This window comes from Amia ocellicauda, chromosome 10, assembly GCF_036373705.1.
Source record: "Amia ocellicauda isolate fAmiCal2 chromosome 10, fAmiCal2.hap1, whole genome shotgun sequence".
Taxonomy (NCBI): Eukaryota; Metazoa; Chordata; class Actinopteri; order Amiiformes; family Amiidae; genus Amia; species Amia ocellicauda.
Window position 1 is genome coordinate 27,780,691 of NC_089859.1, and position 13,502 is coordinate 27,794,192.

Below are 13,502 nucleotides of genomic sequence, written 5' to 3' on the forward strand. Positions count from 1 at the left end.
TGCATTTTACTAGCCCATATCATACTTTTTAGAATAATCTAGATAAAGTGATTATTGCTTAAAGCTTATAACAAGCATCAAAAGATTAGATTGTGTTTAAATATCCCGGGTATTTTATCTCATGTAAAAAATTTTTTTACTTTTACCTGATGTGGCAAATGCACAGCCTGGAAAGCCACTTTGTGTTCATATTGCTTTTAAGCTTTACATGAGCTATTTTCTTTTACCTCTTGGCTATTATGTATGACCACAATGTACTGTGTGAAGTGAGAATGTTTAAAATTATAAGCCACACACAATGGAAAAAAGATGATATTACTAAACCTATTTTTGTTACCCCAGTGTAGCCCTGAAGTGAATTATGCAACGCTACTTGGCAAGGGATTTACCAGAGATTACAGATGTTCTTTTGGCAGTTTTGAAAGAGTAGTGTTTATTAGCAAATAAAAATGTCAATAATATATCCTATTTCTTATTGTGTGAAAGCTAAATAGTGTGCATGTTCTTTGAGAGAAAAACTGAATTAATTGTTCATGTACTGTATTAATTTCAAATCATGTATTTAGCCTAGAAAATCCCATTGAAGAGCGAGATCCTGTTTATAGTTTCTATGGATTTTGCAGGAAATTTGAGATTTCAGGTGTTGTCAAAATCTGGAGGTTGTTTTTAGTTTGTGTTTTGAAAGTATATTAAACAAAAGCCTGTTCTTCAGCCTATGAACTCCACAACCATGAACTATTAGAGTGCATTTAGCCTTAATGTGAAATAATGTTACTGTATTGTGTTCTGCTTGGCTTGTGCAGTACAGTGCATCACCCTCAGCCCTGTGTTGTGTCTTGAATTCCACAATAGGTGGACTACAACCGCTTGGGTGTATTCTTTTAAGCACATCTTTAGACCAGATCCCCATATGGAGCCGGTCTGGCCTCTGGCTGTGTTGTCCAGCGCTGCACGTGTTTTTGAATCTGCATCGTCTTAGTGAGACATCCGGCCAGGAGACAGTTTCTTTGATATTGGATTGCATAATGGGTTTCTTTGCCTATAATAGCACAAGGTCACAGAGCGTCTTGACATCTGAAGGCTCTGATAATAACCTTAAAGTCTGATTAATCCTGATCCTGTTATGTGTGGTTGCGGGACTAGAAGCCAATGCCCTTGTTGTCTCAACACCCAGCTTGAAGGCACCTTTTCACTTATGGATGTATAATCTGGCTACATGTAATGTCTTCTGGTTGTGTTTGAATGTTGGGCTGTGTTGCACCTTCTTGGGATGGTCGTTTATATTCAGTTCCCATTAATTTTGAAGTACAGTGACTGAATTAAACCTTAACAAAGAGGGTGGAGTGGCAGTCCCCATCAAACATCTAGGTTATTTTTAATCAAATCTTGTATACCACGTTTTCAATTAAAAGTTGAGGCACAGACACCGAGTGGTACAGAATAAACTACATTTGCTTTTCTTATCTCTGAAAGAATAGGAAATAGGAAAAACAGGTGTTAACTTCACTCAGCAGCAAATGTTTTATGAATATGACCCCTCATCGCTTGCAGTTATGCCCGACTTGAACATATTGTTATTCTGTGTGTGCCATTGTCAGAATTTGATTCAGGAGGTAGAACTGAAACATGTGCCCTTGCTGAGGGCTATATTACTAGCATACCATGCTAAGCCAAACAGAATGTGTGCCCAGTGTCAGTCGGTTGTTAGTGTGAAAGCCAACTATGCGATCTGCCTTTGAGACACTTCTTTTTGCTGTAAGGATACTCTGCCTCTGCCTGACCCAATCTTAAAATGAGTGGTTCTCTCAGTAATTAACTCCTTTTCATAAACGCACACATCAAGGAAATGTTTTGTTCCAAAACTTTTCTAAAACAGGGCTATAAGCCATGTTGCACTTATTATTATACAAGTATTCGCTTCACCTATGGAAGATTTTAAGGATGTTACTCCTTCAGTTCTGAGTACCAGGAAGATGAATAATTGCAAAGGGGTGGCTGTTTGTTCTTTCTACAGTGTGAGTTTTTCTGTGTTAAGACAGAAATTAAGAAGACTTTCCTCTGTCCAAAACAGCGCCGTTCACTTTGTCTATATTTGGGCATTTATTTCTGATTATTGAGGTTGCCACAAATGTTTCAAAACAATGATCTTAAATGGTAAAAAGAGGAAAACTACTTCCTGCTTAAACTGCTTTCATTACTGATTTATTTGTGATGAATTTTGAGATCAGGAAGAATTCATGGGAGAGAGCAAATTTAAAATGTGGTTATATGCATTTCCTGAAATTTCACATTGATTTTGAATGTAGCCTATTTTTTGTTAGGGGGTTCTGGGAAATGTTTGTTTGCTCTCATTTTGCTTAGTATTTTTGTAAAAGAGTTCTTGCTTATTCTTAATGAAACGGTGTCAATAATTATTTCATGACTTTTTTAAAAACATTTCTTGTGTAGGCATTGGGAGTACAGCAGCTAAAATGTGAAGGAAACAGATGCGTGACTTGATTATGTAAACATAAGCTGGCCAGTTACGTTATCTCAGCACTGGTGGTTGTAATTAACTGCCGAGTCATGGTTTGGATGCTGATTTAAATCGGATGCCTCAAGAAAAGTATTGACAGGCTGCAGGAAACCAAAAAGCATTATTGACTGAATGGTCACCTCTTTTTGTCACTTATATTCTCCTGATATTGAACAAATATTGGTTAAAATGAAATCTGTGGGTTTCGGATTGAATGTGGTTTTAACAGGGATGTGTTTTTCTATTGATACGCATGTACAGACAGAAAGGAAAAAGTGGCAGGTGCAAATTAAGTGACATACATTTTGGCAATGTTTAGGCCCTTAACAAGACTCTTGAGATATTTGCATGCTGAGTTGATATATGTCTTATGTTGCCATTGCTATTAAATGAGACTTAATAAATGATACGTCTATATGTATTTTAATGTTACAATGTTTAGATAACATTCTATCTATTATGAAAATATATATGTACATATTTGAGTAGGTCTTTGTGGTTTGACATTGTAGTGTCAAAGGGGGGTGGATAAATGTTAACGGTTACTGCATATTGCAGCTCGATTAATTTATACATAAGACAGACATGCTAGCTAAGTATAGCATATGTTTTCTCCTTCAAAAATATGGGTTTCACTTCTCTTGCAGCTATTTCCCAATTTAACCTTTTTCAATGAGTTTTTGTGACTCACATTATGCAACTTTAATCAATATTTGTGATCTACAGCATTGCATACGCATTATGGCCTCTAGCATTGAAAACAAAAGAAATCTTTACCATGGGGATTTGAAATTATATTCGCGCACACACATAAGTGTGCATATGTACAGTATATACATGTTTTATTTTTTTGCACAGCATGAAGTGTGGCATGAATGTGGCACAAAAGTGTTCTTTATTTAGGTCTGTGCTTCCATTTTCTATCTCAGAGATTAGCTGTCTTCATACAGCCCAGTATTTTGAGTTGGGAACATTATAATCTTTCTTAAGCCTTTAGTTCTAAGGGTCAGTTCTAGGATTAATAAAGTACTGAGGTGGGAAAGCAAAGGCCCAAAGTCAGAAGTTGGCATTTTTTGAAACTGTTGTTCTGTTATCCTCCCAGTTGATTTTGTAATATTTTCAAGATAAACTCTCATATTTAAGGCTATTCAAGGATCTTCAGTATGAAAATGTGTTCAAACAACAGTGCCTCTTTAATGGCACTGTATTAAGATGTATTTTTTTTTGTGAGATGAAATCATTCCTCTCATGACGTCCTGTGTGGGAGAGGGGGATGGAAAATGGAGGGACATCTTTTCCCTTTAGTTGTGTGAGAACTGCTCAGTTCTCCAAATGTTTTTATGTATTTATGTATTTATATATTTATTTCCCCCCACTTGTCATGACGGTTTACCTTTGATAGGAACCACTCAAGTGGAGTAACACTAGCTAGCGCTAGGCCTTTATTTACCAAGCAGAGAAATCTAGTAGAATATTTACAAACGATTACCCAACTTTATTTTGATTCATCTTGTGGGACTTCTGGATAAAAAAAAAAATATATATATATATATAAGAAATACAAAGTAACAAAATGTTGGAAGAACAGTATTGATTAATCAAATATATAGGCAGGTTTAACCTTGTGAGCAGTTGCATTCTAATTTCAAGACATTTTTCCTTTGGCGTGTTTACATTTCAAAAATTGTATTGAAGTAAATATTATCTGTATTAAAGGTCTTTAGTGAATATTTAAATCTGATTTTAAAAACTTGTTTTTAACAACTCCATACACCAAAAAGACATTTACCAGGAGGGTATGTGCCATCACTTGTTGCAGCCATTTGAATGTGGGTTTGGAGTTTAAACTGGAGTTAAGCGGTGGAGAAGTGTTGACGTTTGTCCCGTATTACTCTCTGTGCAGGTCTTCCAGAACAGTATTACAGCTTGACGTGGTTCCTCAGCCCAATCCTGGGATTGATCTTCACCCCTCTGATTGGATCAGCCAGTGACCGCTGCACCTTGAGATGGGGCCGCCGGCGGCCATTCATCCTGGCTCTTTGCGTGGGTGTCCTGATGGGGGTGGCGCTCTTCCTCAATGGATCACTCATAGGTAAGGAGGCTCTGCAGACCAAATCGTTTATTTCATGTTGTCAGGCCTGAAACATGGTTTGTGAGCCTCAATCCTCAACAGAAAGCGGATTGTTAAAGTTAAGGATTTGATTTGTGTTATAGCTTATTTTGCACTAAAGATTTACTGTAAATGTAAATTTGCAACTTAGATATTTAGATTGATTTACCAATCCTCTTGAAATTGTTGACCCTCCTGAAACATTGTTTGTGATTTCTCCTTAACTTAGAATCCCTATGGCTTTACAGTAAAATATACCTGATTCAGTTTTAATCTTATTAAATTGTTTGCAAGAGAGAATCTCCACAAACAATGAGGGAAAGACCTGGCCAGTACAATATCCCTGTCTATGTTTTGTGCTGTGTTCCTTTGCTTGTAGTGAATTCAAAACATTTATTTATTGCTTCCCATTTTTCAGAAGAATGTCGAGTTTTCTGAAAGAAAAAAAAAAACTAAACAATAACACAAACAAGTTATTATTCAGACTTTTTTCACAGAGAAAGGAAACTGTTCTTTGCTGACATATTTAGCCATTGAAGAAGAGAAAAAAAAAAAGAAAAAGCAAATGTCCCAGTCATAAGTCTGAACTGTGTGTACAGTGGCCGTGCAGTGTTCCTGACAATGGAGCAGACGTGTAGTAGGGAATGTGGAGATGCTTTTTTTAAATAAGGCTGGAGACAGGAAGTATTTCCAGATAGGCAATGAAAGGTAAAAGGGGCACAACAGGAAATATTACCCTGTGAACTGGTTCCTACTCCTTTCCCATGTCACAGAGACTGACAGAGTCTGCGCTTCCCGCCTCGCACACTGCAAGCGCTGGTGTTACTCACTGACCTATTATTCTGACTAGTTAAGGTGATGAATTATATATGGGTATCTGGGGAGCTAGGGGACTATGAAAGACATAATGCTACAACTATTTGCGATCAAAGCCAGACCGCCACATTAAAAGAGCTCACTCAGAAGCATCAGAAACTCATATTAAAAACCCAGCAGAGCTACAAACTGCGACATGCCACATGTGAACATTTCTACATGCATGTGCAGTTTACCACATGCAAAATAGATCCAAGGCAAAGTAAAAACTGTTTTCCATGGTTGTTTTAGTTTCTTCAGATTTCACGTCCGCATTATCTCTTCCTCGTTTGGATCCCACTTTGGATTCAATAAATTCTTCCAGTTACCAAAAATGTTCTTTTGTGAACAACTTTCACAACATATGAATCAAATCACTGGCATGATGCTGTTCCACTCAGTTCTGCAAAACTTTTTTTTTGTTTTTATGATCCTCTCTTCAGAACTTCAGTTCTCACTCCCAGTTGGTACAGTAAAGTAGGGTGGTGATGTTTTCCTGTTTGAAAGCCCTACCTCAGTGCAACTAGGAACTCTCCCAGACCCTGTTGATGCAGACCCTCAGCACAGCCAGGTCTTGCAGCAGAGTGTCACAGAAATCGGCCACAGCCCTCTCTGGGTGCATGTGATGGATTGGAAGCGACATTTTTGCACTGATTATTTCTATTTTGGCTCTGGCACGAAATAGTTAAATCAGCACTCTTGTTGCTGCGTACTAGCCGAAGTGCTTCAGCAGTCCCATTAAATCAATAAATGTTATTAAAGTGCTTTTCGCCGGAATCCCCACACACAACATTGAGTGGGTCATTGGGGTTTTGTAATGCAGAGAGAGCATTGAACAGTTCAGAGAGCAGCAAATTCAAGAACCAAGTCCACATGCAAATAAACTAGGAACAGTAAGTAAAGCATAGATCACATGGCTAAGCACATGACCTGTAAACCTAATGTCAACATTTCGGATTGATACTGTGCTCTCGTTCATTGTGTGTGCATAGATTTTACAAGGATGGAGAGATGGGTAATATTTTAGATCAATAGGAAATGAGAGCGCGATAGGTCAATTGTGTGTGTGTAGGGATAGTATGCAATGTATAAAATTACCCCCTTTTCTTCTAATAGGTCGTATACTATAGCTTACTTTCGATCAAACATTACTACATATTTTGGTTTCTCTGAATGAGTCTATACATTTAGAAAGTTCTGTATTACATATGCTATGCAAAAGAGATCTCGCAGTCTACACAGCAACATGATACATGTTAGCCAATTTCTCTACATGCACACAACAGAAGAAAACCCAGTATTTTCTGGAAAATAAACTTCAAGATCAATGTCCCTGTTTAGATTGGACACAGTTTTTATTTCCTTCACTCTACTGTCAGTGCTTGAGCTGCCGTTCTAAAAACTGAATGTGATTTTATGAGAAAATGGCATTTAAATCCCATTCATCACTGGATGCACAGACCTCGGCAGATTACTCAGTGTTGATTGTCAGAACGATACGAGTGTTGGAGAGTTAACATTCAGTCATTTCGGGAGTGTGAAATGAAATAGACGTACCCGTGTGTGTGTACAATGCACTGTAATCAGATTACAACGTCTCAAGAGTTCACATTCCAACTGTTCTTAAATTTTAATTAGTCTGAAGTGACACATTGTTGGATATGATCCCTTTAGAGATCTGCTGTTTGAGGGGGTCCTGCTGTTTTGGCTCTAAAGAAACAGTTTAGTAACTGTTGGTTAATGAAGTTGAATGTGTGGGGCGTGTGGCGTCTGCCTTGGTAACCAACAACATGTACAGATTGAATTTAAATGTAGGCCATGTTTGCAGTCTCTTATTTCAGAAAAGGACTGATGCCAAATGTTGTCCTTCTGCCAAAACTTGATTTGATTTAAAAAAAAGAAAAAAAGAAAAAGGAACTACATATAAATATTTAAATAGCTCTGGTGGGATTTTTATTTATTTATTTATTTATTTTCAGCATTTCAGTTGTGATTTTTATTGTCCATTGTTAGCTTTTGGAGGGAACAAATGCAATTAAAAATGCATTCATAGCCATAAAAAGAAAAAAAAAATGTGCACCAACGTATGTTTAAAGAAATTAACCCAGGGTCATTGAAGCTTTAGGACATCTTAACAATACTGGGAAACTAGGATGCTTCCTTGTGCAATTTTCTACCTGTTCATATTTTGTAATATGGCACTGCAGTCAATGCCATGGCAGGGGTTTACATGAAGCTCTGCATGTTTTTTGAAGACAAAATATCTAAAAACTAAAACGAAAATAAGTTAAAAGGACGTTGTTTTAATGAATCAGATTTCAGGGGGAAAACCTGACTGTTGTGTTGGTGTTTTTTTTGTGGTTGGTTTTCCTTACGGGACTGCAATTGTGTGTAATTATGGTAACTCGGAATTGTACAAGTGTTTCTGACATAAAGCATAGTTTTCCACAGTGGCTCTTATTTTCCACTGTTAACGTGTTTGTTTGTGTTGTGCTGCAGGTCTGGCCATTGGCGATGTTCCCGGCACCCAGCCCATTGGGATCGTTTTGACTGTCCTGGGGGTGGTGGTGCTGGATTTCTGTGCAGACGCTACTGAAGGGCCAATCCGTGCCTACCTGCTGGATGTGGCAGACACAGAGGAACAAGACATGGCACTCAACATCCATGCTTTTTCTGCTGGTATGAAGCGAGCTCATAGCCTCCCTCACACAACACAGCCTGGACAGTCATTTTATTGAGGTTTATTGAGTCGCACGGTTTATTAAATTCCTGGGAAGATTCATGTCAAGAGCTAGAATGAGTGGGGGAAGAGGGGGAACAGATTATCTTCAAACTCATCAAGGGAATTGAGAGTTCTTGTGAGCCGCTGCTTAATTCACGGCACAAGCCCCAAGTCTGGACTGCAAAGGCTTTACTAAGCCTGCTGGGGTCTTCTGTCTGCTCAGCTGGAGACGTCTTTTTACATATCTTCATATGTCATACTCTAGTCCCATCAATAGCCAACATGTGGAACAGTGTGGTATTAAGCTTAGTGGACACTAATAGAGATTGAGTCCATTGGCTTTGTTGAGTTGACCCACTGCTTGCTGAACTGTCCTGTCTCAGTGCATGCAGAAAACAAAAGAGAAATTTGAACTCGGGATGCTTGGCAGAAGCCCCACTCTCTGTCTGTTCCAGAACTGGAACACTTGTAAAGTTGGCAACGAGTAACACAATGCAGTCAGTGTTATTTTTTTAACCCAGTAAACCTAATCCCACGAGTAGCCTATACTGTGCATTAGCTATGCTCTGATCCAGCGATGCTGCATTTTAAAGTGCATCTTCTTTTCCCGGGGCTACAAAGCCTGTGATATTTTGCTAAAAGTAAGTCGAACAGACTTCATTACAGCACAGAAAGTGTGTAATCATGCTGCCTGTTTTAGCTCTGACTCATTATTACAGCACAGCTACAAGGCCCCTGCTGGGAGAGAGAAGTGAAGCTGGCTGAACTCTTAATTTTAGCATATTCCTTGGTGCTGTCAGCAGGACACTTGATCCAGCACTTTTGGGCTTTGCCTTCATCAATATTTAAGGCTGATGAATAATAAATAAGAGGAGCCATCCATCTGAACAGTGTTTGTGTTTGCTTGGCTGCCCCCAAAAATTCTCCAGCAGAATAAACAAATTAAGTTTCTCTAAACAATTGCTCGATCTTGGTATAGGTGGACAGTGCAATCAAAACAATGTTGCAATTCTCATCCCGGATTTCTCTATATGAAGTCCAAAGTCCACTCAGTTTGTATAAGGTCCCACTTTTCCACAATTCCTGACATTAGTAGATGTATAAAGACTTTTGCTAAAGGCTTTATTGTTGTGTATTATATTGATATGGGATGATATTCTTTTACATGATGATTATATTCATTGATTTATTCAGTGATTAATCTTAAAATAAAAGGTGTTCATTGGCCTTGCACAAAGAAAATATCCGATGAGTCTAGTAAATGTCTGTATTGGTCCGTTTCTACAGGGTTGGGAGGAGCGGTGGGCTATATGCTGGGTGGTCTCGACTGGACTCATACCTTCCTGGGCCTTGCCTTCAAGTCTCAGGAGCAGGTCCTGTTCTTCTTTGCTGCCATCTTGTTCACCATCTCTGTGGGGCTGCATCTGTGCAGCATCGAAGAGCAGCAGTACAGCCCCCAGCAGGACCGTGTGGACGAGGAGGCGGATGCCACGTCGTCGGTGAAGCTCAACGGCAGCCTTGCAGTCCCTGCCCTCCCTAGGCTGGATCTGATTGGCGAAGAGGAGCCCTACTGCCTTTACGACGAGGCCCGCTCTGAGAACGACCTCGACATGGACTTCCTGGACCTGGAGATTGTGCGGAGCAAGAGCGACTCGGTGCTGCACATGACGGATGCCACCCTGGAGATGGACGGCGAGGCCCTGTTCCTGCGGGACATCGAGCCCTCCATCTTCCAGGACCAGCTGTCCTCCTATCACAGCACCCCCCCACGGCGCAGCAGCAGTGTGGGCAGCCAGGAGCTCCTCCGGGCCAAGTTCACCCGCCTGTCTGGCTTCCTTAATGAGAACGAGAGAGACGGGGAGGAGATGCTGCTGAACAACCAGCTCAACGAAGCCAAAGCGCCAAACGGAGACACTGCGGGCTCCAGCAGCAATGGCATCAACGGGCACGCGAACATTGGCATGAAGCAGTCCAACACCACGGCCTCCATGCGCCGGCGCCGGCACACGTTCTACCGCCAGCCATCCTGCACCTTCTCGTACTATGGGCGCGTTGGCACCCACCGCTACCGTTACCGGCGGGCCAACGCCGTGGTGCTCATAAAGTCCTCGCGCAGCATGAACGACATCTACGAGATGCAGAAGCGCCAGAAGAGGCAGAGGCAGCGCCAACGGCACCAGAGCGGCAACACCAACTCCAGTGGGGACACGGAGAGCGAGGAGGGGGAGACGGAGACCACCGTGCGCTTGCTCTGGCTCTCCATGCTCAAGATGCCCCCAGAGCTGCTCCGGCTGTGTGTGTGTCACCTGCTCACCTGGTTCTCCATCATTGCAGAGGCCGTCTTCTACACAGACTTCATGGGCCAGGTCATCTATGAGGGGGACCCCAAGGTAAACGCCTAGCTGTTTCAATCTGTTTCCTTTCGGTCTCACTCTCCTGGAACTGTTTATAAACTTGATCTTTCAGTAGCTCAGACATGGAAACATGTTATGAGGGCTTTATCTGACTTCTCAAATGAACATAAAGGATTCACATGTAAGAATGTCACAATGCCTGCTTATGTCACGTTTCTTTAACTTGAGAGCTGAAGAACAGGGGACTGAAGAATAAATAATTAAAACCAAACGCATAAATGATTGAATCCCAATTTGGTTCACTGTGGAAGATTTGCCAAGCATGTAGCCTTTAATTGGACATACTGTAAGGCCTGTGTCCTCATTTGTTTTGATTATTAAATGTGATGTTTTGGCATCTACAGCTTGTAGGTACAGTTGTATAAATAGATTTTTAAGCTGTTGTTTGGCTTTCCTTCTTCCTACAGGCTGCTGCTAATTCTACTGACCTTCAGAGCTACCATAAAGGAGTCCAGATGGGATGCTGGGGGTTGGTCATCTATGCTGCTACTGCTGCCATATGCTCAGGTGAGTGTCAGCACCCCCAACTTTTCCTGGTACAGCTGTGTGAACTGAGCATTTTGACATTAGCTCGAGAATACATGGTCACAAACACAACGCAGCGAGCACAAGAGTTGCATATGAAAATGTGAAAACGTTTCTCTCAGAAAACCAACAACATCCTCTTCTGTGTCTGCAGCTGTTCTCCAAAAGTACCTGGACAACTATGACCTCAGCATCAAGATCATCTACATCCTGGGCACACTGGCCTTCTCCATTGGCACGGCAGTGATGGCCATCTTTCCCAACGTGTACGTGTCTATGACAATGATCAGCAGCATGGGCATCATCTCCATGAGCATCTCCTACTGCCCCTACGCCCTGCTCGGCCAGTACCACGAGATGAAAGAGGTGCGGCTCGCAGCCTGTCAGGGGCTTCTGTTATATCTGTTACAGTCCAGCTGCATTAGGGAATTAGGTCTAAGATAAAGTCTTATTTATTTATTTATTTATTTATTTATTTTGGAAATTGTATTTAATCTAAGCAAATTAATAAGATAAAATAACAAACAAAAAGTCTTAATTTTATGTCACCAGTAAGGAATTTGAATGAAATCTGCAGTTCAATTCAATGACCTTGCTATTTGAATTTGGTATTTTCCCCGCAGTATATCCACCACAGCCCTGGCAACTCCAAGCGAGGCTTTGGCATCGACTGCGCCATCCTCTCCTGCCAGGTGTACATCTCCCAGATCCTGGTGGCCTCGGCCCTCGGGGGAGTCGTGGACGCAGTGGACAGTGTCCGGGTCATCCCGATGGTGGCCTCGGGGGGCTCGTTCCTGGGTTTCCTCACCGCCACCTTTCTGGTCATCTACCCCAACAACTCTTCAGAGGAGGCCAAGGAGGAGCAGGCTAAGGCCCTGGCTCCGAAAGAAGGGGGCGGCGGGGACGCGGCAGAGAAGCCCAGTGTGCTCAAGCTGACGCGCAAGGGCCCCGCCACGACCTGCAAGGTGGAGTGCGAGTCCACGCTGTGAACCGGCGGCCCGGTGGAGAGGCGAGGAGATCCCAGAACAAAACATTCCCATCGCAGAATCAATCCGTGAAGAAAAAAAGTGTAAATCTGACAGAACGCTTCGATGAGAGAGACGTTCTGTGTTTATGCCTTCCGTGGTGGCTGCATCGTCTTAAGCTGCAGTGTAGTGTGATGTTGTTTTTTCACAAGAGAGTCTGGCTCTAGGGCGACCTCTGGTGGTCTCCTTCAAGATAACCGCCCGACGCTCTTGATTTGAAAACATGCAGTACGGAGAGAAATTTAGATTTCTGTAAAATCTAGAATCAAAGTTCTAATTAAGTTAAGTTAATGAGAATGTATATTCTTGATCCGACTCAATCAGTTAAGAAAAATCAGTTTGTTTGATTTAGATTTGTTCTGCATGTGTTTCAGTTGAAAACAAATGTCCATACCAAATGTTTTTGGGTTTGAAAACATTTTGCAAAGAACAGCCTACAAATTTTATATTTTACACTTTATAGGCTAAAAGGCTTTATATGACAACTGAATATACAGTACAGGGGTATTTGGGGTGACTATTAAGACCATTTCATTTTGAATAGCAGGAGAAGTAACCATGTGGCCTCATCTCACTCATTTATGTCTGTTTATTTTGAAGTATCCCACAGTCGAGTGCTTTAACACACAGACACCTTTATATTTTTTGTGTCAGGGCATTACGAAATGTGAAAAAACTCATGGGGGGGTGGTTAAATGCTGCATGGGAGATATTTTATGCTGGTTACACACCCCCTTATGTGTGCTGTAACAGTATTCCAGCACAGCCTGTCTACCAAACTGGAGCAGTTGGGACAGAAAGCAAACGTCTGATTGAAGCTGGAGGTTATTTTCTTTCGATATAGAAACCTATTAACATTAGGGAAGGCCGGGGGTGGGGGGGTGGGGGGGTGGCGGTGGGCTCAAGGGATGACATTGAAAACTATGGCTAGTTGCACTTTCAGGCAGAGCTTATATTGTGCAGGAATGCAAACCTAGACACTCGGCAGTTATAATGACGAAAAACGAAACCGAAAAGAAGCACTTTACTGGGATTCTGTCCATCCGTTCCCTAGTACTTTGTTTACATTTGAGTACAACTGATCCAATTGGGTGTTTTTTGGCGGTTGAAACTCTAATGCACCACATTGTTCGATTGTAGAATGACCGGTGTGTAAGTATTATTGATTTGCGGCTGTAGTGGCTTGCCAGCAAATTCTGCACACTGTCAGCTCTGCCTTTTGGGTCAGAAGTGGCCTATTCTGTTGCAGTTAATGTGCTTGGTAACAGTCACTGGATAGGGAACAAGGAAGTGACTCCCAGCAGTTATTAAACACTATACTATGTGTAAGCGACAT

General features: G+C 41.4%; 1 protein-coding gene across 1 annotated transcript in view; it reads left to right on the top strand.

Moving 5' to 3' along the window:
- The window catches only part of slc45a4a (solute carrier family 45 member 4a), a 60,536-nt gene extending 47,504 nt beyond the window's left edge, over positions 1-13,032 (top strand). The window contains exons 3-8 of the mRNA XM_066715818.1: positions 4,419-4,607; positions 7,980-8,159; positions 9,490-10,592; positions 11,024-11,123; positions 11,296-11,507; positions 11,765-13,032. Of these exons, the coding sequence (XP_066571915.1) occupies positions 4,419-4,607; positions 7,980-8,159; positions 9,490-10,592; positions 11,024-11,123; positions 11,296-11,507; positions 11,765-12,130 (2,150 nt within the window). The 3' untranslated portion in view covers positions 12,131-13,032. The remainder of the gene's footprint in view (positions 1-4,418; positions 4,608-7,979; positions 8,160-9,489; positions 10,593-11,023; positions 11,124-11,295; positions 11,508-11,764) is intronic.
- The last annotated feature ends 470 nt before the right edge of the window (positions 13,033-13,502 follow it).